This window comes from Leuciscus leuciscus (genome assembly GCF_965113295.1).
Source record: "Leuciscus leuciscus genome assembly, chromosome: 15".
NCBI classification, from domain to species: domain Eukaryota; kingdom Metazoa; phylum Chordata; class Actinopteri; order Cypriniformes; family Leuciscidae; genus Leuciscus; species Leuciscus leuciscus.
This window is the reverse complement of record NC_138739.1, coordinates 15,253,221-15,278,845: the sequence shown is the minus strand read 5'-3', so window position 1 is coordinate 15,278,845 and position 25,625 is coordinate 15,253,221. Positions and strand designations below refer to the sequence as shown.

Sequence of the window (25,625 nt, the reverse complement as noted above, 5' to 3'; positions counted from 1 at the left end):
TGACTATTCCTTTTAACTCTTTAATGAAAATAATGTCAAAGTCAGTTAAACTAATCAAATGTAACAATTTATTATGTCAGGTAAATGTATCATGCCAATTTCATAATCAATTCAAAGATAATCGATACAAAACATCAAATGCTCTGGAATAAAAAGAAACGATGCAACCCAACATTAAGAAATACGTGAGGCTGAGAGATCTCACTCTCAGCCTCACGGGCTAATCTGAAATACAGAAAAGCCCCGAATCCCCTGCTGCATTTCATTATATAGTCTGGACCTCTTTCACTTGGAAACATCTTTTAACAATGGAAATTTGCATTCAGAAGTTACAAAAAAAGGTTTACAAAAAAAAAAACGTTTGTTTTACTTAGTTGGAAATGAGACATTTGTACCAGTCGCAATGAGACATTTCAAATGATACTAAATATGTATAATACTCGATGTTAATCATTCACTTTAAACTATACATTTTCTTGGGTGAATTCAGGTGATCTGAGCATGAGAGAGAGGGGGAAAGATATGTAGATTAGGATGACTCGGAGGTGAGACTTTCGTCTCAATAGTGCACGAGGGCTAGTTCAAATGTTAATTTCCAGAGAGGTTCTTTGTTCTCTCAGCGTCTGGTCGCTCTTCAATCACACTGTCCGGCATCTCCTAATTTCTCAATTCTTACAGCCTCATTTTTCTTTACTAAACTCATATATGTAGTTATTGTGTTTGGCAACTTCTTTAGATTACACTTATATCAGAATATATATCCATATGATTGACACTGATTCATGAAAGAAAAAAGAAAAAAAGTCTCTCAAACTGCATTAAAACCCACTGGAAATACAAACCCAGAAATGCAAATCTGCATTAATAAAAAGAAAAAAAGAAGTAAAAAAAAAAAGAAAAAAAAAGAATCTAATTTATTATTTTTTGCACCAATAATGCAAATGCTAGTGTTCAAATAAACATAACTCAATAATTCTATAAATGATGTTGTTTCACTGGTGGGTGACAACATTAGCTCAATGAAAATTGTGTAAAGAATATCTGAAAATAATTAGTATTATTGCATACTCTGCTAAGGAAAAATATTTGTATGTGCGTAAAACAGATATATATATATATATATAAAAAAACTACTAAATATTAATGCTGTTATAATTGCAGGATTACGTTTTTTTAATTGATTGTGTGCATTAACACTCACATTTGAGCCTTGATAATAATACATATTTTGTAAAGAAAAGGAATTGTTTGAGTTTTGTTGTTTTAATGCATCTGTCATTATTGCAGAAACATCAGAGACTCGTGCAGAAGAGACCACTTATGCAGAGCCAGTGTTCTACAAAAGAAACACACGTAAATGGGTAAGATCCTTTATTCTGTGTGTCCGTCTCATTTCAGCAGTGAGTAAGATTTAGATTTGTCTGTGTGTGTCTTTGTCTGTATGATGAAATCACACACTTAAAAACACGTCATTAAGGCATAATCTTCATTCAGTATGAAAAACACAAAACAAAACTGTAATGCCTAATGTAGGTCCAAATAAGGTATTACCTGTACTACGATTATTTTAGATTTGCCCCTTTTTGGGTGCGAGCATAAACACTTCATTTATTGTGTGTGTCCTTTTAAATGCAAATGAGCTGCTCCTCCCCGCCCCTGTTGAGAAGAGTGTTGATCCTTTACACAAGCTTAGGATACAATAAAAAAACATGCAAATAATCTCACTCATCCAAAATCTCAGAAATAACCAGTAGCGAGTGCAGCCTTACAGAGAGACTCAGGAAGAGGTTGCAACTTTTAGATGCACCTGGACCTTTCTGAATGGTAAGTGGACAGATACATGTAGTTGTTGTGGAGTTACATTAATTCATCTGTTTCTGATGCTCAGTTTGGAACTTGACTGTCTACATGCCTAAATACATTGAGTTGTTTCCTACCATGTGATTGGCTGATTAGATATTTGGAGGAAGCCGTTCTATTGCAGCTGTGTCTGCCGTTTCTGCATTTGCAATTTGAACGGAAGCTTGTAAAGGGCCCGACTCAAGAGACGCAGGTCCAAGATTGGCCGTAATTCACCACCTTTCTCGGGTACAATGAAGTACGGGCTGTAGAAGCCGGTCTTCATATCGGCAGTAGGACTGAGAGAAGCACATTCGCTGAACATCGAAATGTAACGAATAGCGCTGAACTTGGGCGGACGCCAGCCGAACTGAATCGTATAGCCAAGTCTGCTGGTAGGGAGGAGCCAGCTGGATTGGTTGGGAGCACTTTCTGGGCTTCTACGAACCGGCCCAGAGGAACCAAAGGTACCACAGATGTACCCGGGGTGAGGCAGCGAGGTTGTACTGTGATCCTCAGATCACCCAACTCCCGTGGCACTCCAGCCTTCTTCTGAGAAGTAGGCCCAGAAGAAACACTAGAGCAGGGCATGGAAATGGGACTCCACCTTCGCAGATCTCAGCGACGCGATGGTCATGTTCCCACAGTGAGAACATGACTCATCCACAAAAGCTGCTTCAGTGTGCTTTAAGCCCCAAAACGTGATACAGCTATTGTGACCGTTAGAAGGGGACAGAGCCCTACCACACCCAGAAACGCATGGATGGAATGGCATCTTTAATAAGCCGCAGCGCAAACACACCCGTGTTGCTCTTTCAGGAAATTGGACCCGTCACCAGTGCCGGAGCATACAGGGGAATGACAGTGGCAACACTGTACAGTGAAGCACTCACTACTTCCGCCCTCAACCGGCCGACAACAAACACTCTTAGAAATAAAATGCTGTTAGAACAGCAGTTGAGAGCTTCAATAGCTCGCGATCACCGCTGCAACTCGCTGTAGAAACACCAGCATTGGGAGAGTCTTCCAGAAGAACACCGACACACTAGCTTGTTTTAACACTCTTCAGAGACCTCGAACTGATCGGCTCTGAAGCGAAAGACAATTGTGTGGACATAATGTGTGGACAATATACGGATATGTCCACACATTATGGACATATCCGTATATGTTCATAATGTGCATTGCGTGTGATGCAATGTGCATTGGCTCGCTTTAACAATACTCGAAGATGACAGGCTCCCCTAAGCGTGATCCCAATCAGTCGACATGTCGACTACGTTGAACGTGAGGCGACTGAAAGGGAACCACTGATATACATTAATGAAGTAGATATTTTATGGTGTTTTCTCAAGCTTCTTCATGTTCAAAGAACCATGATCACTGTTATTAGACAAAAAAAAAAACTTTATTTCACATTGAACCTCAAAAATTGCCTTGTTTTAAATATTTGTATAATTTTTTCTTGTGTTGCATTTTTACAGAAAGTCAAAGAGGAGGATCATGTGGATTATGCAGCAATCTCAATGAGATGATCAAACTTCAGTCTTCCTCAGAGTAGAAAATCAGCTGTATGATCATTTCACTAGGAACCTCCTGAGACAACAAGTCTGACTCTGAGTCTATATGGTTGAGTTCTGGGATTGGTGAGAATCATTACTGTCCAATGAATGTAGCACAAATTCTGTCCAGAAAAAAAAAAGAGGAAACATTTTAATATTTTTATTTTCAGCAGAATATTTTTCAGTTTTGCCTTAGTTTCACCTTAATTATGATCAAGAAATCCCAGCAGACCTACAGCAGGATCATTCTGAGGGATTTGAAATGTGATATTCAGCAATGGACTACAAATGCAATAAATGTTTTTTATTTTTTTTTATTTTTTTATTATCTAATTATTGGATATTGGCCCATTGGAGCATTTTCATGTTAACTGTTAAAGGGACAGATTCACACTTAAATGAAAATTAAGTCATCATTTACTCACCCTGGTGTTGTTTTAATTCCATTTGCCATTCTTTCTTTTATGGACAACAAAAGGAGAATTTGTTAAAAATGTCCCACTCACAATATACAGTAGATGGCAGTAAATAGTGACCAGCATCAACACAAAAGTATCACAGAATGATCCCATGCTTCACGTGTCGTATATATATTTCAAGTGTCGTATATATATTTCAAGTGTTCTGGGGTTGTATGATGGGGTTTGGTGAAAAACAAACAGAAAATGAATGTATTATTTAAAGAAATTCTTATCCTTGTCCATTGTTTTTCCGCAAGGACACATGGGATCATTCTGTAATTCTTTTGCGTCTTTTTTAAAGCTTGATGCTGGTCGCTATTCACTGCCATTATATTTACCAACGTAACATGTCCTGTTCCCGGGACATTAAAAAAAAAATCCCCTTTTGTGGTATTTAAAAGAAAGAAGGGCATATGGCATTAGAACAACACCAGGGTGAGTAAATAATTACTTTAAACGACCTTTAAAATCTCAACAAATTGAGACTGTTTAAATCTCCAAGTGCAAAACATAGATGAAAAAATACTCATGAAAAGGAGTCAAAGTGAACCTGGCTGTGGTCTCGTTTATTTTTTCATTCACTTACATCTGTACAGAGATGTGGTTTGAATTGTTGGCTGGGCAAACAGCTTCTGCATGAGCATGTGTCTGTGGATGTTTGTGCTTCATGTTATGTCTTTGTGTATGCACGTCTGCAGTGTCAGTAGCGTGTTCATGAATAGCGTGTGGTTGAAAGGCTTTTTCATTTCTGCTCATATAAGCTGACAGTTTAACCTCTGCTCTACACTAAAGCAGCTTATTATTACTGTGAAATAAAGTAGCCTACTGAATGCAATGATGTCTGACAGACAAAACAAATGTCTCTTATCAAACAGTGAAAATATCATATGTCTGTGAAATATTAAAATTGATGTTGGAAGACATATGCATCTCACTGTAAACTGTATATTTATGTTTCAGTAGATATTTCTATCATAGTAGGCTAGAAGTTATTTCTAGTGTCTGTATTTCTAGTGCCACATAATTTATTTTGTTTCCATCAGTTTTGGGGAGTAATTAACTAGCAATGCTGCCAACAAACTATTTCTTCAGTAGCATAACAGTGCTGCCATCTAAAGGCAAAATGCAAATTTTTTTCAATTTCAATTTTACTTCAGGCTGTGTTCTGTAACAGTTTTAAATAAACTTATAATTTTTTCAAACTGAGTGTAAATTCAAAACAATCAGAATTCAATAAAAATACTCATTATTTTAAATGACGCCCGGCGTTTTTTACCGGTCGCAGAGAGTTGAAGAAGGTTCAACTTTGTTTAAAACGCAGCGCTCATCACTGTCACTTTTTACCAAACCGTCCAATCACAGTGGAGGAAGGGCGGGACTAATACCACACCGACCAACCGCTACATGTTGCTTGTAGTAGCCTACAACGTCAACTTACAGAGGACAACAAGTATAATAACGGAACAAAATAATTTAAAACAAGACCCAGAGAAAATACAATACATTATCTACATTTTAATATAGAATCAACACAGAAACAAAATATGTGTGAAATTAGATACTATAGTAACACTTTCGCAGATATTCCGTATCATAAAGTCTCAACTGAAAAAAATGCTGTGCTGCATAGTTCGAATTATAGGGGGTACTGGGGGGTAAGAAATATCAGTTTTGGGGGGGGCAGTTAATTGTTCTGATATTGTGAAAAAATATAATTACAGTTACAATACAAGTCAACTCCTATTTTCACTGTAGGAACATTTTAATGTAAAGCGATTTCAGACACCCCTATTGTGGACCGTACCATTTTTAACCAGCGTGGCCAGAAGCAACGGAGATAGAGAACGACTTCAACTTCTCAAGCAAGTGTCAACGTTGAATGACAAAACGCTAGTTTCAGAAAGTATCATTCTTTTCAACATTCCTTATTTGTATATTCAAAAATATTTAAAATAATCTATAATTTAATACAGTTATAATTTTTCAATGTAAATTATTAAATTTTATTGGTAACAGCCAGTGTCTAATTATTTTAATTGAATATATTTATCAAATTTAAGAATTTGAAATGAAAGATGGAGCATACATTTAATAAAATTAGGGGAAAATGCCCTTTATAAAGGTACAAAAAATTATTCTGAGTGTTTTCAAACAGTGATGTAATGAAACATTGACAATTTAAGCTTGAAGGGAGTAAAGCCTCTGTTTAGGCTATTAAGGAAATGTAATTTTTCCAAAAGAAGAACTTTTATTTTAAAATAAATGTTAATTTTAAATCAGCCTACTTCAGTGAGATATGTTACCATATTATCATGCTTAACACTAAGAATTTGAATAATTGTAATGTGATGCTCAGAGGCAGATATCTAAATATAGGCGGTTTGCGGGTGGATTATTTCTTTTTAATAGTGGATTCGGGTGACTCAAAGTGCACCAGATTAATGAATTTATTTTTAAAATGTACAACATTTTCTGAAATAGGCAATAGGCTTCTTGTAAAGGTATTACTTTTACTAGTAATTAGAATGGTATTTCAGTGCACTTAACTTTTAACTTTTGGGAGTTGATCAAAACAGTTCTCTTTTGGATATATAATAACAATGAGATATTCTGTAGTCTACTGATTATCAGTTTGTCGCATGTTTAGACCTTGTATGTGTGTTGCACAACACATGTTGCAAGGCGATCACGGTGGGGATTGATATGGTAGTGGACCATGATGGTCATAGAAGAAGTGAAGGAGCAGTACCCCCCAATTATGGTGGGGTAAGTCGCACTCTGCTGTGCTGCCAAAACGCTCAAGCATAAGTTTTCAGCTAGACGTTTTCAGCAGAGCTTTGAAAACGCTACGCGGTCACGTGTAATGTATCTGTGTGTGCATGTATAAGATCTGCAAACTTACAGTTCATTGTCTCCCACAAAGAGATCTTAACACCGCCTCAGCAGATGACAGACTGAGCAACACGCAACACTCATCAGGAGAAAAGGTAACATAAGTAAACCCATGCCGCCCTCTACTGGACAACCTTGTCCCATTTACTACACGCGGCATATCAAGAAATGTACAAATCAGGATATCGTCTCTCTCTCTCTCTCTCTCTCTCTCTCTCTCTCTCTCTCTCTCTCTCTCTCTCTCTCTCTCTCTCTCACGCACAGTAGTTGTCCACTCCAGCATCAGAATGCAATTATGTTTGTCAGTCAGCAAAAGTAAAATCACACACTGCTCAATTGAATATGAAGGCAAATGGCTTGTCCAGTAATATCTGGTCCATGTCTGATATGTAACGGAGATGTTTACTGGCATAACATATTTACGTCAAAAGGCACAGCAGATTGTGCTTTTTGCCGTACATATTGAAGAATACAGGATCGAAGTGCGCATCGCTTGTCAGTAAAACAGTACTGCTTATGGACAGTAAAAGCACTGCTTGTTCTACCATTTGTTTTTTTATTTAATTATGCGTAACTGCTACATTTGTCATCATAACTTCTAAACAATTGGAATAACACACATATAAATCACAAGAATAAACAGTAAAAATACAGATACAAGATTATTATTTAATAAACAATTTTTTATTTTTATTTTGGCAGTGCCTAGTTTGCCTACCCAGACCGCACGTCACTGCAAACATGAAACATGCGAGGTCCGTCTCAGGACGGTCCGCCCCCACCTCCTTTTCTGTAAACAAAGTGTTAAGATGTGCATACTACTAGTATGATACTATAGCCTTAATTCCCAAACTAACACACATATGAAATCAGTAAGGACCCTATAGAATTTTAAGAACGTGTTGCATCTTGATTTGTACGTCTCATGTCTGGTGCAACCTGTGCCATAATTTTAAAATAACTCAATGCAAAGGTGCTCATCTATTAAATCTATTAAAATAATTTGTTAAACACATTCATAATTTTTAAAGAATGTTTTAATCAAACAGTTGACGGTGTAGCAATTGACTTTCCATAGTAGGAAAAAAAATAGGCTACTATGAAAGTCAATGGCTACTGTCAACTGGATACCAACATTCTTCAAAATATCTTATTTTGTGTTCAACAGAAGAAAAAAACTCATATAGATTTAGAAAAACATGAGGGTGAGGGTGAGTGAATGATGACAGAATTTTCGGGGTTTTTTTTTTCGGTGAACTATCCTTTTAAGTAGCGAAAATTAAAAGAACGGAAACGCACAAACAGAAAGTAAAAGGGTGACCTAGCTATTATTATGTAAGGCGTTTATAAAACAAAGCCACAAAAGAAAAACATTGCTAAAAATTGCACAATAGTCTAATCTTTCAGCCTAGTGAAGGGAAAATATGGGAGTGCGCGTACTCAGAAAACAATGTGCTCGTCCACTTCATTCACTTACTGTACGACACTGTTTGTTTATTCTCCAACGGTTCCTCTTTCCGCGTCGAATTTGAAAAACTCGTCCAATTGAATTGGTGAAATGTGAAACATGAAACTAAACTGCCAGTAGGCTAATAGAGAATGTTTGGGGGTGGTACCTGGAGTGGCCAATCAGACATCACAACGGTCCAGCAGCGCCACTTTTAAAAATCCAGACTTATTTAAAAAATCCATTGCTGTCACCGTGAATGCAGACAACAGAGCACTTAACATTAATAAGAATATGCAGTTTTTTATTATTATTTTTGGAAAAGTTGTGAGAATTAAGCTTATTTTGATCTTGTTGTTTCCGTGTTTACGTGTGAATGGTAAGACACTTTTATGGTACAATCTCTCTATTTGTCAACGATATCTATTCTACATGAAAAAGAAAAGTGATTTATTGTGGGGGATTCCATCAGCAGGACTAAACAGAAAAACAATAATTTGTAGAAAAACATTACGGGTAGCCTACATTATTTGAGTTTTAATGTAGTGGAACAAGTTTAATGAAAACTTTTTTTAGTTTATGGATAATATTATATTCATACTGGGAAATATTCATTATGTCTATAAAACGTTGTTGTATGAATGTTGGGATTAAAATAACTTTAGAACAGCATCATTATTTTACTTTTACACAGAGATTGTTAGGTCTGTTGGTTAAATCGGTTGACTAGCCATCTTTGTTTCATTATATGCCAGTGACATCTCAAAAATGGGAAAAAGCACTACTTTTGTTTTTTTGCTCAAAGTTTGCATGCCTGCAACTCATATTAAATATATCTTAATATCCTTTTAGATTCTAAGGTAACACTTTATTTCAATAGTCCACTTTAGACTTTAGACATTCTACTAACTATATGTAACTTTGCAACTACAAGTCAACTTATTCTACTAACCCGAACCCTAACACCTAACCATAACCTACCAGTCTAGTTGCAACTAGTTGTAGTTGAAAAGTTACTTATAGTTATTAGAATGTCTAAAGTGGACTATCGAAATAAAGTGTAACCGATTCAAACTCTTTAACAAACTTTTCTTTTGGTTTCTTAATTTTTAAGGCCGAATACGATTAATTTTAAGGCCCAATATGGATGTTAATGTGGCTCCATGAGTAAACTGGTACACATTTTCAATGGTTGCACATTTTCTGAAGAACAAATAATGTTAAAACTAGAAATCTATCAACACAATTGAACATTACTGAGTGCCATAAAAAGTATTTTTTCCAAAGTTTGTGTGCCTGTAACTATAAAAGTAATAAAGATATCTTAATATCCTTCTATATTCTCATTCTTAATAAACTTTTTCTTTTATAATCTTCATTTTAAAAGGCCCTATATGGTTCAATCCCATATATAATGAGGCTCCATGGTCAAATTATTGAATTTTACCCATTTTCAATATATAGCTACACCAACGGATATTACTGTAAATATCATCAACCTCTATTCAGATTGATAAACATAAAAGTTTTTTTTATTTTTATTTTTTGTCAGGAAGCTACATGGCATACACTTTAAAAGCACAATTACTGAACGTCTTTAAAATTACAGCCCAGAACTAAATAAATAAATAAAACATTCAAACAATGGCCTAAATGTTTTTGCAACCATGTGTGAACAAATGAAAAGTGCTTACTTTCCAGATAAAGAGAACTTAGATGAGTAGTATGTCAAAGAAAATGTCTCAAAGGTTAATTTTCAACTTAGAGCGTGTATGCCTGAAAATACGGGACAAACTGCGTTTCATATGGCTTTCTTACGGGACACTTCATTGATGCCTTAAATACGGGACGATTCCGTATTATACGAAACGGTTGGCAACCCTAAAAGTGCAACAAGTCTCTCCTACCTAGCGAACGTTAACACGTAGCTTTCAACACACTCAAATCAAATGTATTTTAGTATGATTATTTTAACCATGTAAAACAGCGCTGCGTTACCTCAGCATAATAAAAGCTCAGAGACTGGTGTTTCGCTCAGGTCTCTCTCATTAGCATTCGCTTCAGCCCTTCTTCACACCACTGTAATGTTAAAGGGGTCCTATAGTGCCCTTTTCACAAGATATAAAATAAGTCTCTGATGTTCCTAGAGTGTGTAGGTGAACTTTTAGCTCAATGTTAAAATTGTCACTTTTTGAGGGTGAGCAAAAACGTGCAGTTTTTGTTTGTGTCCCTTTAAATGCAAATTAGCTTCTGTCCGGGCACAGAGGGCGGAGCTTCAAGAGCTGGTGTGTGTGTTAGCAGCTTCATTACCTCAAGCAGACATGCACTGAACATTTCTTAAACTTTTAGCTTTTTATGTTCAAACCGGAGTCGGACAAAAATGGAGAGACTCAAGAAAATGTGTGGGTCGTAAATTTGTGGATGTTGTTTATGAACAACTAAAGTTATAAAAGTGAACTCATAATCAACCACCCCTTTAATAAAACTTTAATACATTCGCAGAATTTAGCACAGACAGAGTCCATCAGATTCCTTTCCATCAGCTGTGGAGGTGAAGACGACAACTATGATAGTGAGTGTGACGACCACACTCATACCCCTTTTCCACCAAGGCAGTGCTGGTGCCGGTTCGGAGCTGGTGCTTACTGGCGAACCAGTTCTTTGTGTTTCGACAGCCAAAGAACCGGTTCTCGGCCAGGAAAATTGGTTCCAAAGCGGCACCAACTCTTTGCTGGACTAGAACCGTTCTTTTACCACATCATGCTTACGTCGGGGGCTGGGGGCGGGGGTTATTGTCAAACTTCTTCTCGTACGTAACCTCCGTCTATAGTAATCCAGACGAGCAGCACAAATGTGTTCTAAACGTCGTCTTCTGACCCCAAAATAGGATCGCAAAGCCAGGAGAAACATTTGCAGAAAGACGATGTAGTCGACCATTGTAATTGTTATGCTTGAAGTTGGCGCAAGCGTTTCTGGAAAAGCTAAGACGTATTGCAACGTACACAGTGACGTAACAACGTCGTTCGCTGGGCTCTCTAGTCAGTGGAAAAACAAACAGGTTCTCAGAAGGTTCGCAAGTTGAACCAACTTTGAACCAGCACCAGTTCCGAACCAGTTCTTTTTAGGTGGAAAAGGGGTATCATTTACAGTGTCATCAAGCTACGCCTTCGTTTTAAATAAGCGAAAATCTGGAAAATGACATATTGTGCAATTACATATTGTGCTTTTAAGTTAGGATTGTTCATGTTTGTCTGATGAGGGAATGTTCTTCTGCAGTTTGTTTGCAAGTGTTATTTTATGAATCCAGACATATTTCTCTACAATCTTTATTATCTGGAAACAAACAAACAAAAAATAAAAAAATAATAATAATAATTTCACAGCACTTTCCTGTTGTATAATTTTATTTGGCTTATAATTAACTGTTCACTTCTTCATCAGGTGCGTCTGCTGCGGATAGAGTGTCAGTTTTAGTGGCGGAGGGAGATTCAATCACTCTACACACTGGTGTTGAAACAAACCAACAAGAAGATATTAGATGGTATTTTAACAACACTCGCATTGCTCAAATCATTGGAGATCTCAGTGATATCTGTACAGATGTTCAGTGTAATGAAGGTACTGAGAGATTCAGAGACAGACTGAAGCTGGATCATCAGACTGGATCTCTGACCATCACAAACATCACAACCACAGACTCTGGAGAATATAAACTACAGATCATCGGTAGCAACATCAGAGAAAATATCTTCAATGTTATTGTTTATGGTGAGTTGATAGCAGTTTTTTAATGTTTTAACCATACCATTATTGTGTTCTTTTTTTTTTTTTTTTTTTTTGCATATATATCGATCACCTCTTTACATTCACATTTGCGTTGAATGGGGAATTTGTAGAATTATCTCAGTTAATAAACGGTTCGGTTTGATTTAAAAATAAATCATTTTCATTGGCAAACTCAGTGTTAACAGTTAATTATGATTCATAAAAAGCTTTGTGTTCTGGTGAAGATGATCGTTTCTCATCATACAATCTCTTATCACATTCTTTTATCTGTTTTAATGAGGATTTGATGAAAAATGAGATTGTAAATGGTGTTCATAAGCACAAATATCCTTTTATAAAAATATATATCCTCCAGCATCTGTTGGTTTGAGTTTCAGATGTTCCTGGTGCAGAGACAAAGACCAAGTCAGTGAAGTCAGGAGAATCTTTTACTTTTCATCCTGGTGTAATAAAAAACACAAATTATGAGATGACGTGGTATTTTAATGTCACTCTAATCGCTGAAATCACTGGAAATCAGAGTAAGATCTGTACAGATGTTCAGTGTAAAGAGAGATTCAGAGACAGACTGAAGCTGGATCATCAGACTGGATCTCTGACCATCACAAACACCAGAAACACAGACTCTGGAGAATATAAACAGATCAGCAGCAGCAGCGACAGTCCCCGTCGCCAACTCAGCATCAGCAGCGTTAGGAGATTTAGTGTTACTGTAACTGGTGAGTATAATTTCAGAATTTTTAAATACAAGTCAATATTAGTACATATAATAATAATGACTGTCTGTCTTTATCATGACAGATTCAGGTCTGTCTTCAGGAGCTGTAGCAGGAATTGTTGTTGGTGTTCTGCTGGTGTTTGCTACTGTAACTGCTGCTGTGATTTACTACTGTCGCAGAAAGAGCCATGCACCGGTACCACCTAATGTAAGTATTACATACAGCTGATTTAGAGAGATTATCAAGAGATTTAAAGTGCAAAATGAATCTTTAAATTTACCGTAGTATTAATACATTTTTATATTAGCACTGTATTATATTTATTGATTTAATATATGGTTTTAGGACCCATGTCTAGGATCAGGTTGTAACAAATTTATACTATAAATCAGATCTTCAGGTAGGCATATGGAAGTAAAATAATGTCAAATGTTTTTGAAACAACAAAGCCTGTTGAATTGCACTACTTGAAAAAAATAGGCATTGCATTAACCATGCTTGCATTTTAATGCATTGTATTTTTAGGGCTTGCATTTTTATGGGCTGAAATTCAACATGGTTGAATATTTAAGCTGTGAATATTTCAATTAAAAACATTTCAAATACATTTTCATTATTAAAAATTCAATAATAATATTCACCTTTCATACTTCACTTCCAAAATATTACAAACCTTTAAAAATACAACCTATAATATTCAACAGGCAATTTTCGGTCCATTTTATTTTGCTTTGAAAATTCGCTTCCACAAATTCAGTGGTTCAAATTCGACAGAAAATACTACATTGACATCCAGGAACTGCAGGAAAAGCAGTAGATTGCCGAGCATACTCTCCATCTGCTGTTAGTCGATCTCACCAGCAGGGGGTGCAAAAGCGCGTGTTATTGACGAAGACCAGCAACAGTTAGAGCAAGCCATTCATTCATAAAAGTCATTTACAGCAATGTAAGTGTATTTGTGATTATCATGACGGCTGTTTTATGTTAAATATGTCTTCACGGTTAGTTTTCCTGTGTAGCCCACATGCATCTTTCTCTACCGTGAACGAGATTATAATGTTATTCCCCGATGCGGATGTACAGATCCAATGTTACATTTTTGAGGTTGACATATTTCTCTTGGTTGTTTAGTTGCCTTAACTTTATATTGTGGATGTGCTGCATGCAGGCTATTAGGGTTTCCCTCAATACTTCAGGATTCCCCTGCTGGACATATAAAACGCTTAATGTAGCTTAATGGACTAATTACAGTGATATAAAAGACCAAACTCGCAGGCAAGCAGATGGACTCAGAATAACGCGCAAAGCTTAATGCTGAGCGTTTCCCAGTGATAGACTGGCATAAAGTTGGATGACGTTGGACATTCGCACATTTAGGGACCGTCTCTAAAGTGTATACGACTTTGGTATACACGTTTCTAACTTCGATAGCATTTGAAGAGAACGACTTACAGTCATAAAACCAACTGTAAAGTGTTCATTTAGTGTCAGGTATACTGCGCACCCTTTGGATTTTTGATATTTATTCAAATAAATTGAAGTTTGCTATTGAAGTTAGAAACGTGTATGCCAATGTTAGAGACGGTCCCTAAATATGCGAATGTCCAATGTCAAGCCAATTTTACATTTAGTCATTTAGCAGACGCTTTTATCCAAAGCGATTTACAGTTAAACTAACAATAGGAGGATAACAATATGCAAGTGCTATGACTCTTCCCAGTTTAAGCTAATGCAGTACACGTTGGCATACTAATATATATATAGAGAGAGAGAAGAGAAGAGAAGAGAAGAGAAGAGAAGAGAAGAGAAGAGAAGAGAAGAGTGTTAGTATTGATCAAGTGTTGATTTTATGCCAGTATATCACGAAACGCTCAGCATGAAACTTTGCGCGTTAAAGGATTAGTTCACCCCAAAATGAAAATTTCCTAATAATTTACTCACCCCAATGCCATCCAAGATATCCATGTCTTTCTTTCCTCAGTGGGAGAGAAATTATGTTTTTTGAGGAAAACATTTCAAGTCATTTGCAAAAAAAAATTATAAATAATATATTGATTGAGCTGATCAACAAACGGACAGGGAACTACGTCATCACGTTGAAAGGTCACGCCGGCGCCGGCAATACTATTTGAACTACTATTCATATTCATCAGAATGTTATTCATATACTATTCATATTCATATTCACTGAATACTATTACTATATATATAATAGGAAACAATACTATTTGAACTATCCTCCTACGTACGGTCGCATTGTAAACAGTGCGGCGGTACTTTTGCCGGCGCCGGCGTGACCTTTCAACGTGATGACGTAGTTCCCTGTCCGTTTGTTGATCAGCTCAATCCGAACTATTGAAGGTAAAAAGTCTATAAATTATATAATTTTTTGCAAATGACCTATCGTTTCGCTAGATAACAACCTCTTCTTCAGCTGTGATCGCGTACAGCCCGTTTAAACACTTCAAAGACTTTTGAAACTGCATTGATTTGGACTTAAAAACGATGGTAACCAATCAAGTCCATTGTTAGAAGAAAAATCCAGAAATGTTTTCCTCAAAAAACATAATTTCTCTCCCACTGAGGAAAGAAAGACATGGATATCTTGGATGGCATTGGGGTGAGTAAATTATTAGGACATTTTCATTTTGGGGTGAACTAATCCTTTAAATTCATAGTCTGAGTCCATCTGCTTGCCTGTAGCCTATATAGTAGCCTACAGCCTACATCCCCAATAAGGTGCAAGTTTGGTCTTTCATATCACTGTATTAGTCCATAAAGCTACATTAAGCGTTTTGTCCCGACAGAAGGGGAAATCTTGAGTATGAGGTAGTCTATTGAGGGAAACCGAATCCCGTTTATGGTAGAGAAAGCTGATAACGTAGGCTACACAGGGAAAGTAACAATGAAGTTATTGAATGAAACATAAACACAGCTTTTGTGTGTTTATCATCTTTTCCGCATATATACTGACACGGATAATCATTTTCATTTTATGAATGAATGGCTTGCTCTAACTGTTGCTGGTCTTTGTCAACAACACACGCTTTTGCACCACCTGCTGGTGAGGTTGACTAACAGCAGATGGAGAGTATGCTCGGCAATCTACTGCGTTTCCTGCAGTTCTGCTTGAAGTTGGCGCAAGCGTTTCTGGAAAAGCTAAAGGCCTCATTATACTTCTGCGTCGGACCTACGCCGAAACCTATACGCCGTAGGCAACGTGTTGGTTTTAATTTATACTTCTGCATCGTTGTCCGCGTTGACGCGCACCTAGGGATGTGAAACCCTGAGGGAGGGGTTCTGGCAGACCAATCACAGCGCTTGAGTCTGCGTAGAATTGACGCGTTGTTAAATTTTTGGAGAGGTGCACGTCAGGGTACCCCGAAGGGTACGCGCGCTACACACAGCCTACGACGTAGCTACGGCGGCAGTTCGATGCAGAAGTATAAATAGGCCTTAAGACATATTGCAACGTACACAGTGACGTAACAACGTCGTTCGCTGGGCTCTCTAGTCAGTGGAAAAACAAACAGGTTCTCAGAAGGTTCGAAATAAAATGGACCGAAAATTGCCTGTTGAATATTATAGGTTGTATTTTTAAACAGTTTAAATATTTTGGAAGTGAAAAATGAAAGGTGAATATGGATTATTGAATTTTTAATAATGAAAATGTGTTTGCAATGTTTTTAATTGAAATATTCACAGCTTAAATATTCAACCATGTTGAATTTCAGCCCATAAAAATGCAAGCCCTAAAAATACAATGCATTAAAATGCAAGCATGGTTAATGCAATGCCTATTTTTTTCAAGTAGTGCAATTCAACAGGCTTTGTTGTTTCAAAAACATTTGACATTATTTTACTTCCATACAGGCAGTGCCAAAAAACAAACAAAAAAAAACTTAAAGAAAAACACTTCTGCTGGACACAAAACTGTGAACTTTCCTCAGGAACTAGGGACTTTGGGTTGGTACTCTGTGTTTTGGGCCAAAAACTTGAGGATGAGTAAACGATGACAGAATTTTCATTTTTGGGTGAACTATCCCTTTAACTCCCAAATAAACTAAATAATAAATAATATGAAAACAAAAAGTGCAGCTTTATTTAGAGAGCAGATATTTTATAGTTTTATCAGAACATAGCAGTGCGATTTGAAAAGCATTTTGTATGGTGCAGGTTTTTTTGTGTTTTTTTTCACACTGGAAGAAAATTCAACTGCAAAATTAAACGTTCAGTTTTTAAAGTAACAGACAAAAAAAGTCACATGATGCAGTTTTATTGTTGTCGGCCTTTTATAAAAAAAAAAAAAAAAAAAAAATTTGTTTACTGAATAGTTTGTGATATGCAAATCATTGTGAAACACACTATGGCTAGTATTTTTGTGTTTATGTAACTGAATCATCAGTCCTGTTTTTGTCTTTTAACTTCTGTGAATCTGTTTAATTACAGGAAAATGATGCACTATAGAAGATTCGACCCCTGAGGTGTTAATTGCTTCTACACTAGTGGGTGACGGTGAGTGGTTTGCTATTGTAGCTCTAAGTCAATTGATGAAGATTGGATCGGATCAAAAAACCACTCTTCCGTTCCAATTACCATAACAAATCGATTTGCCCCGCTCAGTGAAACACCCACTGAGAATTCTGTTGATTGTGCCCTAGTAACTGGTGATTCGATCACGGAACGTGAAAATAGAGACACCAGCCACCATAGTCACATGTTTGCCGGGAGCCAGAGCGCCTGACATCAAAGCAAATGTAAAAGTGCTGGCTAATGCTAATCGTGAATTCTCTAAGATCATTATTCACGTCGGCACAAATGATGTTCGACTCCGTCAGTCGGAGATCACCAAAATTAATATTAAAGAGGTGTGTGAACTCGCAAGTACGATGTCCGGCACTGTAATTTGCTCTGGCCCCCCTTCCTGTTCACCGGAGTGATGAGATAGTCAAGTAGATTGTCCTCACTCAATGGCTGGCTGTCGCGTTTTTGTCCCCAAAATAATATAGAATTCATAGACAATTGGAAAAGTTTTTGGGGCAGACCTGACCTGTTGAAAAGAGATGGTATTCATCCCTCCTGGGATGGTGCTGCTCTTCTCTCTAGTAACAGTGTGAATTGATGCGTCACGTCTAAGCGTTAGTTTGTATTTGGTGCTCCGTCGAATTGATTCCTAATCCTTGATTTTCTTCTTTCACATTTATTTATAAACCAAAATGTTCTAATTTAACTTTCCGAACTGCCGCTACTAGCCTTAGCATTGCACGCGTGGTATCGCCTATCGATCGTCTTATTTACACCCTGTTACTACTGGCTCTCAAATAGTAACAAAAGAAGCAGGAGAAAGTTCGGCAAACAAATGTCTAAGGATTTATTTGTTAACTCAAAAGTTTACATAACCAAGGATCAACTTAAAGCAACAATTCAAACACAAAGCAAAGCCGCTCTCTCCCGCCACAACCAAGCCCTCTTTATGCCATCAGCCGGCACACCCCATCAATTAAGCACAGGAACTGACCTAGGATAACAACAAGACACGGAAATACAGAACAGGAGAAATACAGACAATCGCTGGATGTAACACACCCGTATCACTGAAAGCTATAATTCGCCATTATAGCACATAGATAATGGCAAATATATCGGATGTGTGTCTAACGTTACCTTTGAGTGCAGGTGAGGACACGTTCGAGCTGCATTCTGTGCAGTTAGAACTTGAGTCCGTCGAGAAGCAGATCCGTGACCTACTAGAGAGGCAAGCCGAGCTGCGAGATCGGCGATCCGCGCTTGAAACATCACGCGCCGATGCTCATAAGTCAGTGGTTAGTAATTTTTTGACTCTACTCCGTGTGTTTCTCTGCACAGGACCCGTGCACCTAGGACGCGATCATCCCTGGTTTCATTCACTCCGGCACCGACACAACACCACGGACCCTGGGTGATTCCACAGCGGAAGACGCGAGCCAGGACCAGAGCAAGGACCTCTCCGCCCCTCCCGGTCTTCGAGATCTCCACCCGGAACCGCTTCTCCCCTCTACGCGAGACGGAACGCGACGCTGTGATCATCGGCAGTTCCATCGTCCGACATGTCCACGCTACCATGGACCACGGCCGTATCCAGATCAGATGGTGGATCTGCACCTGGACCCATCCATGACGCATCCCTGAAGTGCCAGCCTCATCAGCCCTGTGAAGGCCTCATCGACACGACCAATCTGACTTCTGACCTATAATGCTGCCTGGATCATAATCATACACTGTTCGCTCGTTGGCCAGAGGAGAACTGGCCCCCGACTGAGCCTGGGTTCTCCCAAGGTTTTTTTTCTCCATTCTGTCTCCTGATGGGTTCCTTGCCACTGTTGCCTTGGCTTTTGGCTTGCTTAGTTGGGGACATTTAATATTCAACAATATTATTGATCTGCCTTATTAAGGGTGGACGATGATGCAATTTTCTTCTAGAAAAAAACTTTGTTGTATTATTTTCATGTTATCAATGTGAAGCTGCTTTGATACAATCTGTATTGTAAAAAGCGTACTATGGTGATATGAAATAATCAAAAAAATAATCAAAATTTCATAAATCATTTAGCCTAATTCATAATTCATTTCTCTATCCGAAGACCTGACCCTCCTGCTGTGGATAATCAACCAATAATTTTTTTTAAATGTTGTGTGGTCGTTCATGCTTTAGGTAGGCTATAGGCCCAGACCAGCTTAATTTACCAAAACAATCATATCAGGGACTTACAGGCTAATGATTTGATGACAAGTTACAGGCTAATGTTTTTCCCCCCCTTCTGTGGATTACATTGAAGGCTTTGTGAAACAGACAATTGTCTCTCTTGTTTAATTTTCGATTCTACAAGTTTGGGTTGTTGCGTCCAAATCTGATTTTTGAACAAACATATTTCTTGTTCTAAGACTGACTTAATACAGGTGACATTTTGCCAACACCACCCTTCATGTATTTACAGCAAACAATTATTTTCGGGGGGAAAAAATACTGTAATTCACCAAAAGGGTTTTTTCATGTTCCAAAGGTTATAGTACGTTCCTAGTGACCAGTGTTGGGAAGGATACTTTCAAAATGTATTCCGTTACAGAATAGTCAAGTCAAGTTTATTTGTATAGCGCTTTTCACAATACAGATTGTATCAAAGCAGCTTCACAGTATTAAATTAAAATAATACAACAAAGTTTGTTTCAAGAGGAATTTATTGATTGATAAAATTAAATTAAATATCCCCAACTGAGCAAGCCAAAGGCAACAGTGGCAAGGAACCGAAAAACTTCATCAAGTGACCTAATGGTGTCCTAAAACTCCATCAGGTGACCTAATGGAGAAAAAAAAACCTTGGGAGAACCCAGGCTCAGTCGGGGGCCAGTTCTCCTCTGGCATTTATGAGCTAGAGGCCGGATTGTAGTTTGAACTGTAGGATTATATGAATGCCTGGCTGAAGAGATGCGACTTTAATCTAGTTTTAAACTGGGAGAGCGAGTCTGAGCAACGAATAGTATCAGGAAGACTATTCCAGAGTTTTGGAGCCAAATGTGAGAATGCTCTCCCTCCTTTGGTGGTTCTGGATATCCTAGGTATGACCAAAAGCCTTGAATTTAGTGATCTTAAAGAGCGCGATGGATTATAGGGTGATAAAAGATCCGTTAAATAGACTGGAGCTAAGCCGTTTAGGGCTTTATAGGTCAGTAGCAATACCTTGTAATTAATACGGAACTTTATAGGTAACCAATGCGGTGATGATAAAATCGGTGTTATATGATCATATTTTCTTGATCTAGTAAGAACTCTAGCGGCGGCATTTTGGACTAACTGTAGCTTGTTTATTGAGGATGCAGGACAACCAGCTAGTAAAGCATTACAGTAATCCAGTCTCGAGGTCATGAATGCATGAACTAACTTTTCTGCATCAGAAACTGATAGCATATTACGTAGCTTAGCAATGTTTCTAAGGTGGAAAAATGCTGTTTTTGTAACATATGAAATATGATTTTCAAAAGACAGGTTGCAATCGAGTATAACACCCAGGTCTTTTACTGTAGAGGATAAAGTAACAGGACATCCTATGATGTTAAAGTTGTATTGTGCGAGGTTTTGTGGGCGGTTTTTTGAACCGATAAGTATTACCTCTGTCTTGTCTGGATTTAATAAAAGAAAATTACGGGTCATCCAATCTTTTATATCTTTAACACACTCTGTCAATTTGGAAAATTTTGCGTTTTCATCCGGCCGTGATGAAATATATATTTGAGTGTCATCAGCATAACAATGGAAACTAATTCCATGTTTCCTTATAATATTTCCAAGTGGCATCATATATATTGAAAATAACAGAGGGCCTAATACAGATCCCTGCGGCACTCCATAGTTTACTGGAGTTATGATCGATTTTTCTCCATTTAAATAGACAAAATGGTAGCGGTCAGATAGGTATGATTTGAACCAGCTTAGTGCTTGTCCTTGAACACCAGTATAATTTTGTAGTCGATCTAAGAGTAATGTATGATCTATAGTATCGAACGCAGCACTAAGATCAAGTAAAACTAGTATTGAGATACAGCCTTGGTCAGAAGCTAAAAGTAAATCATTTGTGATTTTAACGAGCGCAGTTTCAGTGCTATGATGCGGTCTGAATCCAGACTGAAACTTTTCATAGATCTCATTTTGTTGCAAGAAAGAGCCCAGTTGAGCGGACACCACTTTTTCTAATATTTTAGACATAAATGGAAGATTTGAAATGGGTCTATAATTTGCTAGATTATTATGATCTAATTGTGGTTTCTTAATGAGAGGTTTTATAACTGCCAGTTTAAATGTTCTTGGAACATGACCTAAAGATAAAGACGAGTTAATAATATTGAGGAGAGGATCTTCCACTACAGGTAACACTTCTTTCAGTAGTTTAGTTGGTATAGGATCTAATAAACATGTTGTTGTTTTAGATGAAGTGATAAGTTTATTTAACTCTTTTTGTTCTATAGTTGTAAAGCACTGTAATTGTTCTTTCGGGGTGATAATTGAAGCTGAATTATAAGGCGCGATTGAAGATTGAACGTTTACAATTGTGGTTCTGATGCTTTCTATTTTCTCAGTGAAGAAGTTCATGAAATAATTACTACTGAACTGTAACGGGATATTTTGTTCGGGTGACGTCTGTTTATTTGTTAGTCTAGCCACGGTGTTAAATAAAAACCTTGGATTGTTTTGGTTGTTTTCTATTAGTTTGCGGAGGTGCTCAGCCCTGGCCGCTTTTAGGGCCTTTTTATAACGTGACATACTGTCTTTCCACGCGATTCTAAAGACCTCTAAATTAGTTTGTTTCCATTTACGCTCTAAAATACGCGTTTCTCTCTTTAAAACATGCGTAGTATTGTTATACCATGGTGCTTTATTTTTCTCTCTGACCTTTTTTAATTTAATAGGTGCAACCACATCCAATGTTCTAGAGAGAATGGTGCTCATAGTGCTAGTTAGTTCTTCTAGTTCATCTGTTTGTTTGGGTTCAGGCAGCAGCTGAGACAGATTAGATAAGCAATTTGAGAAGTTATCTATGGTGGATGGGAGGATTGTTCTGCCTGGTTGATAACGCGACGCCGCATGACATATTACAGCAGTACGTAATATGCAAGTTACCATGTAGTGATCAGTGACTTCATCACTTTGTGGAATGATATCTATATCGGTTGGATCGGTTCCATGTGATATAATTAAATCGAGTGTATGATTAAGACGATGTGTTGGTCCGGTGACGTTTTGCTTGACCCCAAATGAATTTAATAAATCTGTAAACGCAGCTCCTAACGCATCATTTGGATTATCTACGTGTATGTTAAAATCTCCAACAATTAGTGCTTTATCGACATTGACTAATAGGTCTGAGAGAAAATCTGCAAACTCTTTTAGGAAATCAGCGTAAGGCCCAGGCGGTCTATATACGGTAGCCAAGGCTAGAGATAATAGGGATGTTTTTCTAACATCTAAGAGCGTAACATTTAGTACAAGTACTTCAAATGAAATAAACTTATAACCCGTTTTCTGGGTAACATTTAGAATATCTTTATAAATGGTTGCAACACCTCCGCCACGACCAATCAGACGGGGCTCATGCTTATAACAGTATCCAGGAGGAGTAGACTCATTAATACCGAAATAATCATTTGGTTTAAGCCAGGTTTCAGTAAGGCAAAGTATATCGAAGCTATTATCTGTGACTATTTCATTTACAATAACTGCCTTAGGTGTGAGTGATCTAATGTTTAGAAGACCTAGCTTTAGAAATAGTTTTTGTTTACTAATAGCAACATTTTCTGTTTTAATAACAATTAGATTTTTCCTAGATCCTGCATTAGATTTATTATTTGATCTCACTAAACGAGGAATAGACACGGTTTCTATGCAATGTTCTACACTAGTATTTATATCAGTTGAATTGGTGCAGCAGAGACTATGATTTGGACTTTTGGTTACTAGTCAAAGGGTATTTAACATTTTGGCATTTACATGCCCAAAAATGGGCACAATACATGCCCAAAAATGTAATTTGTAACGTAATCCGTTACGTTACTCAATCTGAGTAATGTATTCTGAATACTTGGATTACTTCCACATTAAATTGCATTTTTATAAGTGTCAGCCATCAAATCCTAAACAGGCCTATTCTTGTGGGGTGGGGGTGCGGTGATGACGCGTATGCCAATAAATCACCTAAAAGCTGTCACAAAGAACCGGCAAAAGTAATAATTATCAATATATCAAATATAGAAAGGAGATATTTTAATTGTTTATTAATAAACAAGTGTTTTCTTTGTCAGTGTCGGCTACAAAGATGAAGTTGACGATGCTGACTCACGATCTTCGCAGTAGCCTAAACGCGCCAGAGAGAAATGCACATTTCATACGGATTACATATTTACACAATATTTGTATTTCAAATCCAGAAGTTATCAGCAATTTTTTTTTTTTTATACAAGTTTTGTCACCGGTGCAATTCTCTTTGTAGCCTACACATATACACTCTTTAATAGACGTATTCAAGTTTAAACAATTTAAACAACTGTATTAATCAATGCATTACTTCTATATAGATTATATATTAAGTTGTTCAAGCAAGTGGTAATATAATAACATGTAGACTATTAAAATCGCAAACATTTTAAATTAAAACTTAAAATTGACAAAAACAGCCGACTCTCATGCCTTTTCTTTTGCATTTAAATTTTAATAGCCTACAATAAATCGTGCCACAAATAGCCTAACTTGTTTTTCAACCTCCACGAATGAGACGTGTTGTTCATTATTTCGCCTTGTTGAGGTAAAATGTAGTTTTCATTGCTTTACCCCGGTCTTAAAGTAAAAAAGATGACTGTGAAAAAAAGCAGTATTTAATTAAATACATTTATGATTGTATTACTACATTTTATTTAATTAAATGCATTTATGGTGAAATTACTACATTTTCAGCTCAATCTGTGTTCATTTTGACCACGAAACATGCGCTGTCACTTTAATTCAGCGTTTGCAGCACAGCAGAAATAGACTCGGTGCGGAAACGATCTCTGCACTGCTGTATACGCACCGCTCCTGGAACGGATAAACGGATTGCAACCGCGCGCAGTGTGAAAGCTCTACCCTGTTAACACATGGGTACGGAAAAAATACGCACTGCAAACGGAGTATGTGTGAAACGGGCGTTCGTGTCCTGGGCCGGGTTTCCCGATAACGATGTATCTTAGCTCTTAAGAGCGCTCTCTACGTGCAAGGTTAAGAACGCTCGCAGCAATTCCACGCGCGTTTCCCAAAAGTGCACTTAACATGAACGCGCGAGAACGCGCTCTACGTGCTACTTAAGAGTCGCTGTCCATTCGCGAAGTGCTGAAATATAACCTTATATGGAAACGTATTCTGAACGTTTAGCCTTAATTATTAGGTTTAACCTAATAATCGTCATCTGTGGATTAGCAATCAAGACAAGTCTAAAGTCTACATTCAGGCGGAGATAGCCTACTGACAAAATGTATGAACAAAAAAACAAACAAGAAAAGATACCTTTCAAAAAAGATTAAATTAATGTAGGCCTAATTTTAGAGGAGATAGAGCGAAACAAAGATGTTATTTTTAACAGATTTAAAGGACACCATACAAATAAGGAAAAACAAAACATCTGGGTAGACATTGCAAACTAACTGCAACCCGGGGTGTTCAAAGATCAGGGAAGGTGGTCTGCAAGAAAGGCCCAATACATGGCTGGTTTTCGTGCACGTCAGCAAGTCCTTGACAGATTTTTTATTTTTATTCATCCATATTTTGGCCAGTCTTTGAAGCATATTTCCCACATTACTTCGTTCTTTTGATTTTTTTTTTCATTCATTTAATTTAGATGTGTATTTTTTCTTCCCTTTTTTATTATTTAATTTATACATTCATTTAAACAAAAAACAAGTACAATAAAGTGTACAATAAAAAAGTACAATAAAAACCTTATATTTTTACTCACTTTGCAGTGTAATCTGTTAAATCTAGATAAAAGTGTAAGCTGCCGTTTGTCCTGCAGGTGTCCTCATAAATCTGTCTTCTTACGATGCACTTGGGGATTTACGATTACTCCAGAGCACTCGTAGATCTACGATGATTTTTAAGAGCTACTTAAGTTACGATGCTTTTGGGAAACAGACCATAATATTAAGATCAGTCCTACGATCGTTTTTACGAACTACTTAGGCTTACGATGCTTTTGGGGAACACAGTCCTGGGCTTGTTTTTCATGAGATATATTTTTTGTCATACTGTCCTGACATTTTGTATGAATTAATCAAAACTTACTTAGTTTGAATTATTGTTTTGTTGACTTCTAAGTGACATGGTTAGCATGTGTCAAAGTCAGTGTGTCTAGCAGGAGTATGATGT

General features: G+C 37.2%; 2 protein-coding genes and 2 long non-coding RNA genes across 7 annotated transcripts in view; 3 read left to right on the top strand and 1 right to left on the bottom strand.

Annotated features, from left to right (window-relative positions):
* The window catches only part of LOC309476444, a 247,752-nt gene that overhangs the window by 15,353 nt on the left and 206,774 nt on the right, over positions 1 to 25,625 (bottom strand). The gene's annotated exons all lie outside the window — the stretch shown is intronic.
* The window catches only part of LOC309476103 (SLAM family member 9-like), a 42,548-nt gene that overhangs the window by 3,804 nt on the left and 13,119 nt on the right, over positions 1 to 25,625 (top strand). For 3 of the 4 annotated variants that reach the window (XR_014197927.1, XM_082139291.1, XM_082139290.1), the window contains 2 exons: positions 1,288 to 1,361; positions 3,324 to 4,850. The exons of the other annotated variant lie outside the window; for it this stretch is intronic. Coding sequence is in view for 2 of the 3 variants with exons in the window: in XM_082139291.1 (XP_081995417.1) it covers positions 1,288 to 1,361; positions 3,324 to 3,374 (125 nt within the window). In the remaining variant the exon portion in view is untranslated. Of the gene's footprint in view, positions 1 to 1,287; positions 1,362 to 3,323; positions 4,851 to 25,625 lie in introns of those variants that run through there. 4 annotated transcript variants of the gene reach the window in all.
* On the top strand, positions 8,435 to 25,210 carry LOC309476161 (uncharacterized protein). The gene is made up of 6 exons (XM_082139389.1): positions 8,435 to 8,580; positions 11,643 to 11,969; positions 12,365 to 12,706; positions 12,789 to 12,913; positions 17,156 to 17,221; positions 18,572 to 25,210. The coding sequence occupies exons 1-5, from the start codon at positions 8,496 to 8,498 to the stop codon at positions 17,171 to 17,173; spliced, it is 897 nt and encodes a 298-aa protein (XP_081995515.1). The 5' UTR covers positions 8,435 to 8,495; the 3' UTR covers positions 17,174 to 17,221; positions 18,572 to 25,210.
* On the top strand, positions 12,920 to 16,619 carry LOC309476531. The gene is made up of 2 exons (XR_014198243.1): positions 12,920 to 14,809; positions 15,297 to 16,619. It is a non-coding gene; the product is annotated as an uncharacterized lncRNA (long non-coding RNA).